Genomic DNA, 19,986 nt, shown 5'->3' on the forward strand with positions numbered 1-19,986 from the left:
CTCCGACAGCCTCAGATGGCAAACAGGAACTGCCATACTTTCATCAGTGGTCTGCAGGGTGAAGAAACCTCTCAGTAACCCCCTCAAAACACACTGAGCAAAGGTGCAAGAAACCTCCTAGTGGGCAATTATTGAATAACCAGATCAGCAAGGACGTCTTCCGAATCCCCCCCTCTGTCTACCCTCGGCCCATGTTCGGAAGCACAGCCGTCTGAGGATGAGATACTGATCAGCACTGTAGGTATCAGAACAGCCCACACAATTTGGTAGGTAACGTACTAAGCCCTTGGTGGCAAAGGCATATGGAGCAGTGAAGTCCATATATATAAACAAGTTGAATACATCATATAGTATGGAATAACGTAGGTGCAGTCTAATAACCCTGCAGTGTATCTTGCGAGAGAATTGTGTTAGCCGGGTGACACAATCACACCACAGGCAGATCAATGTATTAAGACCACAGAGGGCTGCAACACAGCCTGCAAAGGTACATTTCTTGTAAGCATTTGAGAAACAATACCAAGGCTCATTTATCAGGGATACGTATTTCTCTGAGGTAATACTGTGGTATTTCCAGACGTTCTTCATTTTTTTAAGGTTGCTGTTATGACCTCAGGTTTCTTCTCCCCTCCTCTCTCCACTCAGGCAGTGCTACCCAGAGTGTCAGACAGCTTTGATTTACACTTTCTGATAGAAAGCAAGGGTGTGAGAAGAACAAGGGCTGAGCTTTACCTTCCCCATGTAAGAGAAGCTCTCTGTTCCCCCATCAGAACCCCAGATGCACACACTGATTTCAAAATCTTTCCAAACACCAGTCCACATATGCTGTGCTTTGTGTTCCCCGCTACCAGCTGCTGCACCTCTGTAGGACACCACCTCTCACACGAGACCTCCAGCTGCACTCCTGCAGACAGGGGGCTCCACAGTGCGCAATGAACCAAGCCAAATTACCTGAGGCATCGCTGGTTATTAATTGTCTTTCTCAGCGTAAAAGAGGATTAAGAGTGTGGGTAGCATCCCTCCTTCAGACATCATTTATTCCATAGATAGTGGGGAAAATAAGGAAGGGGGCAAATGTGGCTCTTTTTCCTTGCTCAACGCTTGGGGAAACAATGGGAGCGCTTAGCCCTAGCATTCAAACTCAGCACAAGGTATTTTTTAAGCTCCATTGGCTTCTGGCCTCCCTTTTTGAAGCAGAAACTTTGCAAGCCAAAAATATCACACAGTTACTTATTGTATTGGTAAACAAACTGCGAGCAGTTCTTTCCCAATTCTTGATCACTGCAGTCCTGGCTGCAGCACGGGTAGTCATATCTTCCACTTCCAAATTAATTCCTAGTATTCGACTAATTTTGACCCTTTCAGTACGGTCAACAGTAAGACTTCAGTTCTTTTCTCAGAGTAGACACTGTTTGAAGCACATTTATTTTAAGGCTGAGAATTCAGAGATTCAAAGGACAGTCTGGAAATGTTTCAGTGGGCGTTATCCTTACCGGTATTATCCAGGGAAGTCTGAAATCAATACTTGGGTTTAAGAAGATGTAATGGAAATATACCCTGACGAGAAAGAAGCCTAGAAATGTAGCTGTTGGGATAGCTCCCTTGTCCCTCAACCATGTTCTCAGTATTAACATCACCCTTGGGCCAAGGTGAGAAACACCGAGTTCTCCCACATGATGATGATACCTAACTAAAGGAATATGTCATATTTCCCAGGTTTGTCCTTGGTGCTATTTTCTGTTAAGAACCATCCTGGCTGATTTTCATCATTGCATGATGAGAAGCAAGGCTCCCCAGGCTGGAGAGGAAACTTCCTCCTCTCCAAAGAAGTAACTTCCTTTCTTGCTTGCTAAATTTGGTGCAGCTTCCGTGTGGCCTCCCAGAAGGTGTCACCATGCATCTAGTGGGGAGGAAAAAAAAAAAAAAAGTAAAGCTGTCCTAGAAAACAATTCACCCCCTTCCCTGCCAAATAACTGCAGCTCAGGATCTGTACTTTGGATATTTTCTGGGTGCTGCTGGTCCACAGGCATGGAGACACTCGTAGGTTTCTGTGGAGCACAAGGAAGGCTGAGGCCTCACGATTAAATGAGCATGGTCAGCTTGACTCTTCTCAGGAAGAATGAGGAAACAGAGGTAGAAGAACCTGTTTGATGAAACTTTGAGCACTGAAGCCTGAGGCAGGAGCTTTTGTAGAATTAAACACTGTTTCTTTTAAAAGACTGTCTATTTTTTCCTCCCCTCTGCCTCCAGTTTATTTATAATCCCTATGCTGGAAGAGTGAATGAATGCAAAAGTTTTATTCAGGCCACAGAAAACAAAACTGGGAAAGGTATTATTTAATAAAAACATGTTTTACTCAAGATTTTCCAAGCCTTCCATACATTAGCACAGATTTAATATTTCAGCCAAAAGAAAAGGAACCATGCCTTGCTTCTGTCATGTCACTATGCACTTCAGTACCCTTTCAGATTGAGCTGCAATAACCAGATGTAAAAATTTTAACCACTTGCTCATCGTAACAGTAATAAATCATGAAAAGACTGAATTGGTCTGAATCTTGTATATACATTTCTCAGCTGATGCTCAGAGCACATGGATTTCCTTGCATAACTTTGAGAAACTATGAAGAAACAGGTAGTTCTCTCCTTCAGCATGACTAGCAGTGAAGTCTCATTATACCCACCCTTAGTTCAAATAATGCCAACAATGACTGCACTCAGAATAGTGTTAGCAAATTAACCGCACACAGACAGTAAAATGTGCGTTAGTGGGAAAGGAGGAGTCTAATTCAAATACCCTGGGCAAGCTCTGAATCTCCTTACAGGCCATCAGAGATGCCCACACACCACAAATGGTTCCACTGAAGTCAACAAAGCTAAACATGAATGGCTTTGCAATTCACCTGAAAGCACCACTACAGGATCCTTTACCCAGTGGTCTTCATTGCATATCCAACACATTCATCGAAGTGATATCCCGTTAGAAATCTACTGATGAAAAGTATTACACAAATCTGTATTATTTCATTCTAGATAAAGAAAACAAAACATGTAGAAATGCTCCTAAACAAGGGAGCAAAAATAAAGAAGGTTTTTTTCCTTTTGCAAGTACGCATCTGGTATTTTGCTTTACCCTCTGATGTCTCATTTTCTTATCGGAGTTCTCAGTAGTAGAGAAGACAAACAACTAAAATGTGAAAGCGATATAGTCCCTGTAGATCAGCTTCTGTCTTTCCTCGAGTATGTCTGTGTGCATACCGAGCACTGATGATGTGCACTGCAAGCAATGTTGCCCCCCAGAAAAAGCTGACAGCAGTAACACGATTTTACTTCAGAGAGTAGATGTAATCTTAGGACCTGATCTTGTCAGAACTGAGAGCCAAAAGCTTACTGGAAATCAAGCAAGCTCAGCATTTCACTGGAGACACTCAGCATCTCACAGGTTCAAATCCATACTTTTTAAAAGTCACTTCCTATTTGTCCTTTGTTTACCCTGGCTTATCCTGAACAGTGAGGCTTTCCGACACAGAGATAACTTTGGAAATGATTACTCTCATATTCTTTGATGATTTCAAAAGGCAGGAAAGAATCTCTCCCCTTTCCGAGGGCCACCCAGCTGAAGCAAAGAACATTACTTTTTTCAGGCATGCTAATAAGAGCCAGTAATAACTCAATTGAGTCGCCTTAGCCTTGACATACCCTTGCTTTTGTTCTCCTTGAATAACATATTTTCCTACTGTATCTGCTTTCACACAGGTATCATTCAGACAGCCCTAAAAGGGAGACTGCCCAACGTGTCCCCTTCCAGTCAATATAACCTCTTCCTATAACATGCATTCACAGCCTTAACGTGTTTTACCCACTATAACACTAGCAGTACAAGCACATTTGGATCAAGCCACTGGGAAACATGCTGTAACAAAGTAGGTCTTCAAATTAAGCTTTGTAGTGATTAAATATGTTAACTGTAATTAAAGCTGCTACCAGCCTCTCTTTCTCCAGGGAAAAAAGAACACACAGGTGGTAGAGAATAGCGTCTACTTTTCTAGATTCCTACTAGTAAAGAAAATCAAGCATGGGTTGGACACATGTGCCGAAACAAATAAGGATAAATTATTTAATCCCTCCCTACCCTCATATATTAAAAGCTATTCTAATCCAAAACCAACTTTCCTTTTTTTTCCTTTTTTTTCCTTTTTTTTTTTTTTAAATCAGGCTATCACATCTGTCTTTCCTTGGCATTTTTACATCCTCTTTCTCTGAACCAGGATCCCTCACAGGAGTTTTTATAAATGCAGCCTGTCAGAATGATTTCTAAATTCTGTCAGAAGCAGAAGTGAGGTACTTCTCATGTGAGGAGACACTAACAGCAACCGATGAAACAGTGACAGCAAGTACCACTGGGACAGTAGAGTATAAGAGGAAAGGGGTATTGGAAAGGCAGTTATCACTTAGGATAGCAGGGTTGAAGGAAAGTAGCATTGAGTTAGTGGGGTTGAAGGTACAAGCCCTGGAACATGGGAAGTGAGATTTTGGACAGGGGGACTTCCGAGGCACAGAGGAGCTATCCGCCCTGGGTCTTTGATTACCCCTCTTACTGGCAACCCAGTTTTTGAGCAGAGATGCTGTCAGGACTGCTGGATATCTGTCCTACACACTCTCCTTTTTGCTGCTGAAACTTGTCAGCCTTGAGATGAACATCTGATGTACTACATTTATATTTTAAGAAGTGAGGACACAAATGTTAACTTCACATTGAAGTGGCAATGACTGATACAGTCTCACATTGTACAGCAGACCTGCCAACAATATTAATAAAGAAATCTGTATTCATCTAGCATTCACTCAATTCTAGCATTCATTCAAAGCATTCTTTCTTAACAAAGCTCATACTTAATCAGTTTTGCTGCACCAAAAGGAAAGTAAACGTGTTACACCAGGAGAATTCAAACAATTGTTTGTATTCAGGCACCATGTTTTCTCATGTCTGCATAATGATAGTGCAAGAAAAATATAGCTTCTCTGCAGCCAAAGGCATCACATTGTTATAAGCCTACAGTAAGAAATAAGGCTGTTAACTTACTCCCTGAAGCCACTATTCTGATGGAAATTCAGCAGCCAACTGTATTTGAAATCAAGCAGATCCAAGAGAAGACTATACTCTCAGAGTAGTGATTTCTCGCTGTAGATCATTGACCAATGTATTGCAAAGTCAGTATTAAATTTTTCACGGCCATACAGGAATGCTTAAGCCATAAGTTTATAGTCAATTCTCATGAACAGATGAAAATTCAAAGTAACTGAAGCCACGAGTTCAACACCTTTGTACTCCAGTGCCTTCATGTCTACATTATACCACAAAACTGATATTCCAGTCACTGACTACTTCTAGTGTGATGGACCATAACAATCCACATTTTGACACTTTTTTCTGTAGTGTCTGGAGAATTACTTTCAGATGAAAAGACTAAGTAAAAACCTTCATTATGTTTACAAGTCCAGGTGTTAACTGTACACTGATGAGGAAGCTCAGTAATGTACACACGGCATCAAGAGACACAACAGAATGCCACTTCTCCACTGTGAAACAATTACAGCAGGTATGCTGTGGTGTTCCCTCTCCTGATGTGAGCTCCAAATAGAGTAAATAACTACTAACTTTGCAAAGCTATTTCAAGTAACTAAACTGTCACCTCCTTTTAATTTCCACTGAATCCCTCTTTCTCAAATTCATAAAACCCCCATTGCTATAATCTGCATCAAATTTATCCTGCTCAGGTTCAATCCTGAAGCATAACATGGTAACCCCAAGACATGTTAGCATATCCGGCCTGCTGACTCTGTGGCTTTTTCAAAACCAGGGACAGCTTTGTGTAAACCACAGGCCAGCAGTCTGCCAGGCAGGCAACACCAATCTAACTTTGCTGTATCTGTTTTATAAACACACTCAGGTGCTGGGCTATCAGGCCCTGCTGCCCAGCACAGCTGCTCCTCTGCACTCACCAGCTGCACTTACTCCTTCCTCACACAGCTCCAGCTGTATGATCCTCAGCCCGTCTGTAAAAACCTATCACTCCTACTGCTAGCATACAAGGCAAGTCCCTAAAAATGGAAAATTAAAGTTCTGTTTCTTCAGTTGAGTGATCCAAACAGAAATGCATGAACAATCAAGGAACAAAGCCTTCACCTTTATGTTTTGTCTGCAGTTGTCTTCTACTATATTAACTGCAGTTATGGGATTATAAATGAAATAAACCATGATGAGTTAGGATGACAACATACAAAGGTGCTTAGAACATTTAGTTCTAAATATAAAAGGGATTTGCATGTCCAAGTATTCAGTTCATTTGACAGCCAATGTACTACATTCGTGAGCAGACAGGCTCCATACATGAGATCCTCCAAGTGCATGCATGCAGCATACCTCTAGATGGTAATTTTTTCGTTGTAACAGTAAAGCTGTTACTGCCCCCAACTACTCATCCACAGCAGCCTCCCAGCTCAAAAGCAGCTGAAGCAGCCTCATTTCAGGAACCTAGGTCTCAGCCTGAGGCTCCTCTCTGTACAAATGAGGATAACGATACCTCCATTGCAAAGCTATGAGAAGAAAAACTTAATAAAGCTTGTGCCATCCTTCCAGGTGACATGGAGGAATAGATAGTTTCGCCATCCATTACACTTCCTCTTAGGAAAGCTGTGAAGATGACTACGCTCAAGATTCTCCAGACTCAGATATTTTGCTAATGAATTTCATTACTACCTAAGACAGATAAGATCTATGTATCACCACGTGTAAATCTAAAGCAGACAAAGGACTCCCTTGGAACCATTAATACAAACTCTTGGGCTATTCATTTTATAAGAAGATTTATATCTGTGTTATGAGTGAGTGTCCATCCCAGCGTTGCTTATTACTGACATCCTCATTTGGCTGAAGGAATTATGTGAATGGAAATAAAGGCAAAAATTACAGAGGAGAGAGGAGATAACACGTTATATCACAAGTAGACACAGGACAACTAGGTGCATGAAAACTTGTCTGACCAGTTCACATCATGCAAGATTATGATGAAGTTCTTACACATTATCACATGGCTCACTAAGACTTCAGACCGTAAAGTAATCAGGAGCAGGAGCAGTGCACTTTGTGCACTGTAAAAAAGAATTTGCCAACCTCACCTGTTACTACAAACACTGAGGAAAACAAAATAATACCAACAATAGCTATTTTCATGTTTTCACATGCTATGTCAGTTTGAAACTTTTTTTCAGTAAAGCCTGCTGCAAATAATTTCTTTGTGTAAGCCAGTATATTACAAAGTGGCTTCATATCGTTGACTGTCCGTTTTATTTACATGCTGCTTGGTTTGGCACACAACTTAAGCTTTAGCCTCTTTCTTTGCTGACTCATGTCAATAAAAACACTCCCTTAACTAGTCAGTTAGACAATCACTCCTTCTCCAGGAGCCATCAAATATATTTTTTTGAAGTTGGAATAACACCATTCATTTCTTTCGCATATTGCTGTTCCGAAAAGCATAGATTTGTATTTTGTTACGCGTTTTCTACAGCTTCTGTACTTCACTTCCGTCTTGATATAAAGCTAGAAAAAAAACTTTATAGATCTTATGTTGTAGTTTATTATCCGAAAGTGAGATAATAAGTTACCTGATTTTACAGCATAAGCTCCTTCAGGAAGGAACTATGAATTTTGTTTCTGCACTGCCTAAGACATTATGAACGTTACCAAAGAGAAAATAATAACTCCTACATTCAAAACTGTCACCCTACCAAAATGTATGTATGCATCCACACACTGTGAAGACTCCAGCACCTCACTCTTCTCTTACTGGGGATAACACTAGCATCACGTAAATTTTCACAGGTGCATAAAATGTCTCAGAGACATCCCATTATTTGCATCATAAAGTTGACTAACCATGCACAAAGGTGCTCTGCAGACCAGCACACTGGTGCTGGGACACAAAATTTACTTGCTAGTCTGCAAGCAGGGCACAGGACTGATTCACAGTTGCTGGAAGAGCTGCAAACATTTTGGCAGTTCTACAAAATATTCGGCCTGCAATTTGTCTTACTGATCATAGCCACAATTACACCCAGGTCCCAAACACGGGAAGCCTATACAGTCACAGCGGGAGATGGCCGCAGGGCAAAGAGGCTTCACCAGAACTGTCTCTATTTCTCAGCGTGCCTGCCTTCAATTTCAGAGGCTTGTTGTTGTTGTTGTTACCTCAGTCCTCCAGGAACAGCATAAAAGCCAAAATGACGTTCTCACAATTCACATCTGATTATTAATCTTATTTTAAAAAATATAAACGTTGAATTATATTAAGGATCTTGAAAGCTTTACGGTATTAGTAACACTGGTACAGCAAAATAGTGCTTGGCTGGAGAGTGTGCACACATTTTAAATAAAAAAGTAATACTTGGGGCATGTTAGAGCCTGTCAGTTTGATGTCCAGAGTACATTAAAGGAAGGCTAGAGTTCTTTTTTTTTTTTCAAATATCCAGTGATTTACTATTGTTTTTATCAACGAAGTATGTCAGAGACAACTCTCTGAACAATATAAATTGGAAGAAAACAAAAATGCATGTACCAAACTGACAAGAAATCCCACAGAAAAAGACTGACCTTTCTGAAGAGCACACTCACAAGCAGTTCACCAGGCACTTGTAGACAGACTCAAAAAATTTCAAAACCAAGCTTACTACAGATAATAGACTGAAATAATCACTGATGGAAAGACAGCTGGGTAACATTTTCAAAAGAATGCTGAACTGGGAGCTTAAATTGTTCAGTGACTTCCACATATTTGCGAAATTTACAGCAGGTCTCAATTCTGAGAAATACGTAAAGTGCAGCATGAAACATACAAGGGATGGATATGTAACTACCCACCTCTCCAAGCGTCTGGCAGCCCAGTGGAATCCCTGCGCACACAACTGAATCATACAAGCACTCTCAATGGTTTCAGGAACACAAGATATCACTCAAAGAAATTCCCGTTAAAATTAGTACAAAAACATCAGCTTTTAATTGGCAGGTAGGCCAAATTAAGTCCTGCCTGCCCCCAGTCATTAGCATATGGCACACACTACAGACTTGAACCTTTTTTGTATTTTTAAGGTATTTTTATTTTTTCACTTACTCACACATCTACTTACCAACAAAACCAACAAAGAAAATGTTTTGCTTTTTGCGCTGTCCATGTCTATGACAAACAGAGCGCGACTGCACTGATCTATTTTTCTATACCATAATACTGTTGGAAAGTGAGTACCTTTAAAAAGGATCAGGACCCCGCATCCCTATCCCATGATAGGCAATATAAGAACCCATACCTGAGGCATCTTGCAACAAACAGACAAAACAGATGAAAGGAATTGTGTGAACCGGCAAGGAAAGAGCACCTAAAGAGATCGCAGGAGTTTGTGTAGGTGATGGTGTCTGGACTGATAACGCAGCAGGGAATGGTTAAAAATCAGTCTAGTTTATTTTTTATTGTAAAACCTTTTATGTGGCCTTATAAAAAATGCATATGCAGAGCCACCTCCTAAATGTTACCACTAAACCAATATTCTTTTTAACGTAATGGACTTCACTATATATACATAAAAATAAAGTATTGCATAAAGGTCACCAGAAAGAGCTACAAGGCAAGGCTTTGCTCTTTTTTTTGGTGGAAAGTGCTGTCACTTGCTTCTGATACAATGGGTAACATTGCTACAAAATCATGGTAAGAGGTTAATAAAACTCTTCTTGTTTCTTTCCTCCTCTCAGAGCCTTGACACGGCTCTGAGAACTGGCTGGCACAAAGAGCACAGGAGTGGAATGAAACTTAAGACAGCTTATCTCAGCCCAGCGACATTAGTACTTATCATTAACCCTATATATTGTGCCTGTGTTTGATTACTGCACTGGCAGTGCTCTACCCCACTACTGATAAAGAAAAAAGCTCAAATGTAATAATACAGTTAATGACAGCTTTCATTGAATTACATGGAAAAATCCTGTAGTTCCCTAAGAGGGGGTGATCTCAAACATTCTTAAAGCAATATGGGATACTCAGAAATGCCTAGAAATTTGGGAACCAGGGACTAGATCATAAGTGCTGTCAGCTCCTTGAGGAGAAACACTACATTGTACAGAGCATCAGTATCTCCACAGAGCTGGAGTAAAATTTCCACTATTGCCTCTCCCCTTGAGATTTTGAGTTAGGGACACCAAGCAAAGCTGAACCAATGTAAGTATTGTCTTACTATTTCAACCTGCTTTCTCTTGACTTGTGTGTGAACTGTAACTTTTTGAAGACGGAAACCATAATTTTGTTTAATAATAATAATAATAAAAACAATATCAGGTATTTTCCGTGATTAGGAGATGCTCCAAATTCCAATAGTCAGTACCAATTAAAATTTTGTAACACTGTTTCCATTGCTTGGGAAAGTCCAATTTCCAGTGTCTGATCATCGTCCCTCAACACCCCACTGACTACTAAAACCAGAAAATTTTGCTTGAAGCTCAAAGCTACCATACTAGATTTCTTTCTTCAACCACTTCTGTAGCGTAACTAACTGGAAATTCAGTGCATCACTTCTGATTGAAGATAACTGCTCAGACAGCCACTGGTCTGTTGGGTTACTTCCCTGCTGCTTGCTGAGAAGTTCAGTGGGGATATGCTGGGGATGAGAACTGCCAGGCAAAACTCTGAGAGCTTTGGGCACTGAAGGTGCTTCTAAGTCCTACTGACATGAGGAGCTCACTGGTCCAGCGGAGTGACAAGGAGAGGGAGCGATGGAGTGATGGGAATAAAAGCAATAAAGATATAGAGGGAAGCAATAACAAGAAAAATGAAGGTAAAGCTAAAACTGGCAGCTGGGACACAAGGACTTGGTGATAGCAGTTGATTGAGGAGAAAAGAAGTGGGTCATGAGCTCAAATGCTCTAGAGGTGCCAATCCAGAGTAACAGGAAAGGAAAAGGCAAGGAAACTCAGAAGGAAAGGAGAAAAAAAAAAAAAAAAAAAAGATTTCTCAATTAATCCAACTAGAACCATGTACGAAAAAGAACAAAGTGATTGCAGCACATGTGACATTGAGCCTTTCCTTTTCCAAACCATTCTCACTTGTTGCTTTCATTGACTGTGGATCAACCTCTCCTTGAAGTAAAGTGAAGTTGACAGATGCCACAAAATCTTATACGATAAGTAAATACAGTCCCAGCAAGACTGTATTTGCAATAGGTCTCCGTAGAGATCTATAGCAGGGCATTTCATTCATGTAGCCTGCTAATATTGCAAACAACAAAATTTTATGCAATCCTGTAAAGGTCATTCTATCATTTCTTGACCATCTTGAATCCAGAAGAGATAAAGAAAGACAGAGAATTAGCAGCATGAAGCCAGAACAGATGACGAAACTGAAAGAAAACAAGGAAGGAGAAAACACTATGTCATGCTGGCTTCTATGCATGAAACAAAGCAATATAATTACAATCATTTCCTCATCACCTTTGCAGAATATGCACCAGTCTTCACTTCACGTCTCCGCCACCACTGTGTCTGCTTCATTGTTGCCCCTTCACTATTTATCTAAAGATACTTATAACTGCTAACATTTGGCAAGGCAATATATTTTTAATCCTATCAAAAAGGCCAACTTCCTGAAAAACAAAAGGTTCTAAAATGTGCAAGAAATCCTGGTCACCCAGAATAAGAAGCCTGATACGTATTGACACTGTTGAGTACTGAAAGATACTAAGTTTGAAACACAATTTAAGTTTGCCTATGCTTCATTTAGGGGAATTGTATATAGAGGTATGATGAGGGCTGGCTGTTCAAACAATACAGACATGAAATTTATTTGGTAACATCTAGCCATTATTTATGCCTTTTTGTTCCTGCCTGTGATGAAATTGCCCAGCAGGACACCAGAAACAACCAAAATGATCCTATTGTCTGTAACAATTAAATCAACTCAAGTTAGCTGATATAAAGCAGAAATGGCTGCCTGCAAGCCTCTGATGGAATCAAACTTTGCCTCTTTTAATTCTAAAAGCAATGGTCTTTCTTTACTTCTGTTCCTCAACAATTCAAGCCCTAAAGAGTTCTGTGGGGGGAGGAAAAAAAAAAAAAAGTTCACAGAACTATGTAGTATGTCTCTAATGCTGCTTCCAATAAAATAAACATTAAAACTCCTGTTAGATTTAATGGCAATGTGCCAATATCACTAGGTTTTTCAGCTGTGCTGTTCGGACTCATGTGAGATTTTGGTTTCTGTAATTTCTGTTAAATCACAGCAATGACAATTTATTATTTTTTTTTAACTCATAGAGGTATATAAGCAAAAGGACACTCAGAAATCACCTTTACTAGGAATTCAAGCCACTGACTGTGATTAATGATCAAAGTAGGTAACAATTCTGCAGATGTTCTTAAATCCTATTCATTTGCATTTTGCTTTATTACAATATAAAGTAGATAACTATCATTAAAGTTACCCAATCTCTAAAATTATTTAGAAGTTTTACAGTTGCAGTTTCATACTTAATATTGCCGAATATACATCTAAAATCTTCTAGTGACTGCCTGCCAAACAGGAAAGCAGTTGCTTACAAAACATGAGGTTGAAACTTCTTGTCAGCCTTCTGCAATGACTGCTTTGCCCTCAGCTGGTAGAATCCCCTGTAACTGCTTCAATCTGCATGACTCAAAAGGGCAAGTGAGATAACCCCACTCTTAAGATCTTACTCAGTCTAGCTTCTTGCAAGAGACAAAAGGGTTGGTTTGTTTCCCCCTCCAAACTGGCTGTTTTCCAAGCTGTCTTTGGACTTCTGATCTTATTCCATATCCAGACAGTTCCAGGCCTACCTTTCCATGTGGACGCAGGGAAAGTCTCTTCTCAGTCCTCTCTGACCACAGACTTCCCATTACCAGCATACCCTGTCATTTCCAAAACCTCTCTTACCATGAACTGGATGGAATAGATGTCTTTCTCTGTCTTACAGTCTAGTAACTGGGGTAAGAGAAAGGGGATTAAGCTAGTACTGGATAAAGCAGAAATGAATTCAAGCATCCAGTTCCAACCAGAAAGGATCTCACCTCCAACATTTTATAAAATGAATTCACACACACACCCCTTCAAAATCTGAAAACCCCAAACCAGTTTGTTTAGATGGAAGTTTAATTAGGGAGTGGAAACTAACTGTACTTAGAGGCCAAGTCCTACAATTCCAACTTAAATCCTCATTTCAGCAGTATTTAAAGAACTCTGGATGGGGAAGGCAGAGATTTAGTTTTGATGGCTGAGGAAAGCAGAAACCAGGCTTGCATATGCAAGATTTGCAGAAGAATAATAAATCAGTAAGGGTAAAATGAAAGTAAAGGATGTCGTTAGATGGTATTTATTCTCGGTTTTCCCTTGGAACACAGGCCCCAGTTCAGGAAAGAATTTAAACACATGCCTGCATGAAATGCAGTGAACCCAATGAACCCAGTGAGCTCAGCGCTTTGCTCACAACCATGAAGTTCTGCCCAGGGTCTATGGAACCGCCTGAGCCGCAGTAGTGATATCCACTGTCTGAAAACTGGCTCAAGAAGATGTAGGAATTGTTGTCATCAGATTTGGACATTCCTAAAAGCCCAGCTTAGAACTGATACCTATGAATTGGACTCCGTTATTGGCAGCTTCATTCTGCAGGCACTTCCTGTAGAGCTCAGTAGAAGTGCTATCGTCACCAGGAACTCAGTACCAGCATTGGTATTAGCAGCAGTAAGAGGAGGTTCTGCCCAGTTGTAGGGTCAAATCCTGACCTACAAGTAATTCAACACCAAGCGAAAGCCATGTTTGACTACACACTTTCCATGCCCTGAGCAATTTTTTCAGGACCTAAGTGAGACTGAAAGGTACGCACTGAGCAAAGCAAGAAAAAAAAAAAAAAGGGAAAAAATACTGGTCAGTGAGTAACAGAAGGCCATCGACTAAACTAGTCAATTTGCCTATGCCAGCTCATCCCTGTCTCTTCTACATGTGCAGCTTTCTGCTGCTGCCAAAAGGGCAGCTGGAGGATGTGGGGCAGCAGCAACTATTCATAATCCTCCTCCAGGTTGTTCTCCATGCCTCATCTCTCCGTTTCCCCACATTGCCCTTTCCCTCTCCCTGCAGCAGTAGCTGCGGAGGCAGCTTTTTCCCCCTCTACAGCTCCTCAGCAGGCTGGGAAGTACTGCAGGTGAGCAGGAGCTGCTGCTAGGAGAGAACATTTCTAGCAGGGAGTAGGAGTAGCCTTGTGCAGCTGCAGAAAGGGATTGATACGAGGGAGTGGGTGAGCTGCGTGGCGACTGTACCACATCCCCAGCAGAGAGGGAAAAGAGGAGGCACAGGAGGGAGACAGGCCGGGGGAGAAGGCGAGGAAGCCCCACCCTGTGCAAAGTGCTTTCCAAAATCTCCCATCTCCTCTTCTCAGCCACCCACCCTCACAATTACACGAGTCCCTGCGAAGCCCTGCCGCTCCCTGCTAACTCTCTCACGCTCACGCCCCAGGCCTGACATATACCTTGCCCAGTGACAGCCTTGTAACGCAGAAATCCGTCAAATGGGACAGCAATTCCCCTTCCATTTCAACAAATACTCTTCTGATAACAACGCTTTTCAGCAGCTCACAAACCGCAGTTTAGATGAGATGTAAAGCTTTCACAAGCTGCATCCTAGGCCTTTCAACACCGTCAGCACAGATGAGTTCAGCTGGTAGATGGAAATAAAAATGAAAATACGCAACAGTCACACTCTGCTAGCCCAACGACAACCTTCAACAGTGTAAGGAGCAAGCAGAGGTTCATGTGCAGGCTGACCCGCGACAAAACATCACCACTCCGCTCTCTGCCCACCAGCTATAGCAGATCACCCACTGACTAAAATGAGGTGCCACTTCAGCAAAAGAAAAGGCAGAAGGCTATTAAACAAACAAACAGTCCCCCCAAACACACTCGGATAAGCCCTTAACCAGTCTTCCCTGTTAATTCAGACAGCAGGAGCTGGAAGGAAATGGTTTATTTCCCAAGTAAATGGACAGCTCACGGGACTGAGGACTCAGAGGTGTTTTAATCCTTGTCCTGCTACTGCCCTCCTTCTCAATTCCTGAAACAGAAGAAAGAATACTGACATTCTTCTAAAGTGCTTTTAGATTTTCTAATGCATGGCATGCTTGTTACTGTTATTGCCAGCCATTTCAAAGCCAGGAGCTGTTGTCTATATTCTGCCTTGCATCTGCTCCTTACGTCAAACACCTCTGACGAGAGGTCAGCACCACCACATTCAGCACTGCATTACCCTGGGTGCCTGACTTTATGGGCTGCAGCTTGGAGACCCAAGACACAGTATCTCCAACAGGAAAATTTCATCAATGGTATGCTGTAAGCATGATGCAAAAACACGTACCTCAACAGCTCAATGAGTATGTAAAGCTGTGCATTTTCCCCATTTCATTTCCCCTAACTCGTCGTCAAATTGTTATTGAGATGTAAAATTAACTCATAATAAACTTGCTATATGCAAGTGGCACAGCTGCATGACTAACTTCGCATTAATGAAACGGAAATATGGAAGAATGTTTTTAAAAGTACGTTTGAAAAGATCTTAAGAATCAGCACTGAAAGAAAAAAAAAACTAGAATGGCAGACATTTAAGACTAGCAAAGAAAATCTCATTGAAATCTGTGTTTTAATTCTTTCCTGACAGCATTAGGGATTTTTTTTAAGACAGCAGAAAATTAAACTTGTTTTATTAACCTAAATATAGCTGTAAAATATTTTCAGTGGAAATAGAGGCTTTTCTTGATAAATGTTGTGATGTTACAACTGATTCAGTAAGTTCTGCTACTCAGCCTACAAAAGGATTTCTTAGGACAACTCAATAGGTTTTCTCGTGCACAGTCAGGCTAATGGCTAAGACCCTTAGATGGAGTCCTTGGCATCGGTCCAGTTACACTGATTTCATCTATCGTCAACTCTGAAAAGTGGACATGAACTCAGAACCCATATTACCAATCATCCAAACACATAAACATCGATCGTTCTAATTCACAAAAGTATAACCACAAGGCTAAATGTTAAAGGAATTTTCCTTCCTGATTTAAATTCTGCTGATAAAAGCGTAGCTCTGTCACCAACTCAGCTGCAACATTTACGTATGCCAAATGTAAGAAAACTAGATAAAGACATGCTTCGTTATTACATGAATCACCGAACTCAGAAGATATAGCTAAAGCTTGCAAGTTAAGCTAGGCTTTTTTTTTTTCAGTGAGAACTTTCAGGTTGCTTATTGTTCTGCATTTCGCATTTACCAAAATGTAAGTTCACCAACATCCTCTTGAAAATGCCTTGTGCCATTCTGAATAATGTTTCATTGGCTTATAGAAAAATCTGTAATCCAAAGCTCTCTTTAAAACTGCAGTGTAGCCATTACTAAAAAATCTGCAAAACTGACACTTTAACTGTGCTATGTCTATATTGATGCACAACTGGAAAAGCAGCCACCTTTTTAATTGTCACTATACTTTTTTAGAAACCAAAACAGTTTTTTTTTTTATTATTGATCTTCCTTTAAAAAAAAAACTCTCTGTATTTTGTTTAAAAGCTTCCATCTGGTAAAATATGAACAACTGTGTTAGGCCAGAACTTCAATCTTTCTGCACATATATGTTCAGGGAGTATACATACCATAAGGTTAAAAATCATTTTTGCAACTGCTGAATACTCTGCAGACAAAAGAAACCAGAATTTTGCACATTTATCTTACTCGTCCTAACACAATAGACGCTATCATGATTTGAAGCTTTGTACTTGTTTATCATTAGTGTTTCCACTGTAACCATGGCATCAGTATATAGCACAGGCTTAACAGTGAGAAAAATACCCAGTATTTTCCTAAAAAACTCATCTCTTAGAAAACATACAGGGATGTGCACAATGGCAAAAATAATCAAAGTAGGTAAGCTGGCTAAAGAGAGGAATAGTCTCATTTTAGGGGGGAAAAAAAAGAACCAAAATATTATTTCTCTGAAAGCCCTTTTTTCATTTTGGACTTCTGACAAGAACCTAGAAATATGTTACGGGATAAGTCACATAACCTTGAGCCTGGTGCAGACATTATAAAACAAATACTGAAATTTCCTTACAAAAATGCATGCAGTATTATACGATATTGAATGCATTAAAGCTATTAATATATTGACAAGAACTGTTCTCCGCATACGAGCTTTTTCTCAAAGCTATTTAAATAGTGACAGTCCAATCCTGCAAGAACTGTTGCATCATTCTGAAGGTAAAAAGGGGCAGCAATGCAATTACATTGAATATACTCAACAAGTGTGTGGTTCCCCATTCCAACTTTTGGGACTCCTTGAAGGGACGCCCTCAGAATGGCATAAAAATGCTTTATAGTCTCCAGGAGCGTTTCTTAGGTTGCAATTGATATTTCAGGCAAGGAGGATTGAGCTCCTGTGATAGCTGCTTTTAATTTGCTTGCTATAAAGTTGAGGAAGAGTACTAGAAAAATATCTGGCTTAAATGCCAAGAGTGAAATGAAGGAATTAGCCCTCTTATTAAACAGAACAAACTGACTGTGATGTGCCCAGTCTTAGTCTTATGTTGGTTTAGGCCATGTGCATTTTCCTCATCCTGTGAAAGCCATTCAACTACTTTGTTTCAGAGAAGACTTCTTTTTTTTTGCAAGTTTTCATACAGACTCCAGACACTGATGAAGATACCAATAAATCTATGTGCTTCACTATACACTCTATAGAGATGCTATGGCCACAGGCCTCGATTTAACTCAGTGAAATCAGATGAAAAAACAATGTGATTTTGTAAAGACCAGTTCTCTGAGGGTCCCTACCTATTAACAATCCAATAAACACAGTCAGTATTACAATAAAAAATGACATATTCAGTAAATTGGAAGATTTGTGAAAAGGTAAAGAACAATCCCATAAATGCCTGCCCCCCAACTCCAACTGTGATAGGGTGGTGTTCTCTATGCATTACATGCACTGCACAAACACAATCCACACTATGGAGACTTACAGCACACACACAAACAAGAAGTAAATGATGCTTCAGAAACCGTATTACAATGAGCTAACCAATTAGGACCCAGAGCCATCTACTCAACTCTGTCACATCAACAGACAACTACTGTAGTCACTCCCTTGTCTCCTCCCACCCAGTAAATGCTGGACAGCAATGAATCCTGGTGCAGTAAAATACAGCATTTATCTGATTCAGCTATGTAGTTCCTTCCAGATTGTGTTTACAGAGGGCCTCAATCTGTTAAATTCCACTATTTATCTAGGGAACATGTTTGGACGTTTTGAGTTCACCTTAAAAATCAGAGTCAGGATGTACCCTCACACACCAGCCCACCAAAAATCAAACTTGGCATCTGTAACCTGCAAGGTCCTTCCAGATCTGGCAACAAACTCTGAACAGGTACCATACACAGAAAGAACATATGTAATTATTCCTTCACTAAAAATCTGTGATGACATCCTCGTCCCATTGGCCTCAAAGATGAAGCACCCAGTGTTTACAGAAGGACCACTACTTGATTATCATTCAATCCAGGTAAAAGACATCTGCAATACTGCTGCATTTGTCTTTTCCTGATTTGGCAATTTTTTTCTTTGCCTATTGCCCAGTTTTACAATCCAAGCTTACTAACATGTAGCTTCTATTGAGCATCAGAATAATCTAGATCTTAATTGTCACGATGTAACATACGTAGCAGAAGTGGGCAATATTTTAAATTCGTAAACATTAAAGTTGTAACAGTAAAGTTATTCAGCTCTTAATCAGCATAAACAGAGCACAATTCTTTCACGCCTTTCCATTGTTCTGATATCTCTTTCTAGCACTGCTTTAAGTAAAGAAGCTCCAAAGGATACATGAAACTCTGAGCTGTTAACTCTTGCTGTTTTCAGTTTGGTCCTGGGTTCTTTGTTTGCCAACAAAACATTCCCCTGCCTAGTATCTTTGACCATAATAAATAAACACGAAAAGACAAGCATAAACATTTCAGACGGCTGGTCAAGCAGGGCACATTTAAAAATCAGAAGACAGCTAACATCATTCTATTGCACGTCTCATATAAAGAATATACCATTTAACCGTTTAACTGCAGAAATGTGCATATTCATGTTTCCTGTGCTTCTTTTTGTTTTATTTTCCAGTGTTAAATCACAGCACCTGAGGTTGTCAGACCAAGGATTTTCCATTTTTTTTGCACCCCCACTGAGGCACGTTAGCCTCTGGGTCTTTAAGATGCAGTAGAAGCTGTTAAACACATTGTGCATGCAGGCAGCAGAATTTGCCTGGTTGTGGCCAAAATCCACCAGAACCGTTTTATCAATTTCAGGCATTTGAAGAAGCACTGCATTAGGTCTATGGACAAAGGTCCAGACCATCTAGGGGAAGAAGGAGCATCAGCATCGTTGCAGTCAGCTTCCAAGCGATACGAGGACCCCAAATCATCTCGGATCAGAGGTCAGACCTGCATTTTTAAGGCTTGTCATGACCTCGTCATGGCTTCGTCAGTTCACACTGAAGCAAAGAACTCGGTCTAAGTGCTGGCTCTGGGTTTTGCAGTGATGCTCTGTACAGATGTATTTGGTCGGCGGGTTTCAAACACAATAAGACAACAGGACTTGTGTTTATGTAACATAATTTCAGAACCTGAAGTGGTAATTACACATCTCTTACTTAGATGCACCCTATTTTTCTTTCTTCCTGTGTCTGTGGACCACATGCATTAGATGCACCATAACCATGACTATCTCGGTATAACAAAGCGTGGAAATAATGAAAAGCCTCCAGAGCCATTACATGCCCTTGGCAACCTAGCTCTGCAATACAGATGTTGCACCCAGAGCGGTGCCACTGAACATCATGTGCACACGTCCGTATCTGCGGCGCCAA

General features: G+C 40.5%; 1 protein-coding gene across 4 annotated transcripts in view; it reads right to left on the reverse strand.

Annotated features, from left to right (window-relative positions):
- The window catches only part of PRKCE (protein kinase C epsilon), a 292,845-nt gene that overhangs the window by 270,550 nt on the left and 2,309 nt on the right, over nt 1–19,986 (reverse strand). Inside the window, exon 1 of one of the 4 annotated variants that reach the window (XM_083832117.1) lies at nt 1–19,985. The exons of the other annotated variants lie outside the window; for them this stretch is intronic. Within the exon in view, the coding sequence (XP_083688243.1) occupies nt 1–36 (36 nt within the window). The 5' untranslated portion in view covers nt 37–19,985. Of the gene's footprint in view, nt 19,986 lies in introns of those variants that run through there. 4 annotated transcript variants of the gene reach the window in all.

The sequence above is a fragment of the Anser anser genome (genome assembly GCF_964211835.1).
Source record: "Anser anser genome assembly, chromosome: 3".
NCBI lineage: Eukaryota > Metazoa > Chordata > Aves > Anseriformes > Anatidae > Anser > Anser anser.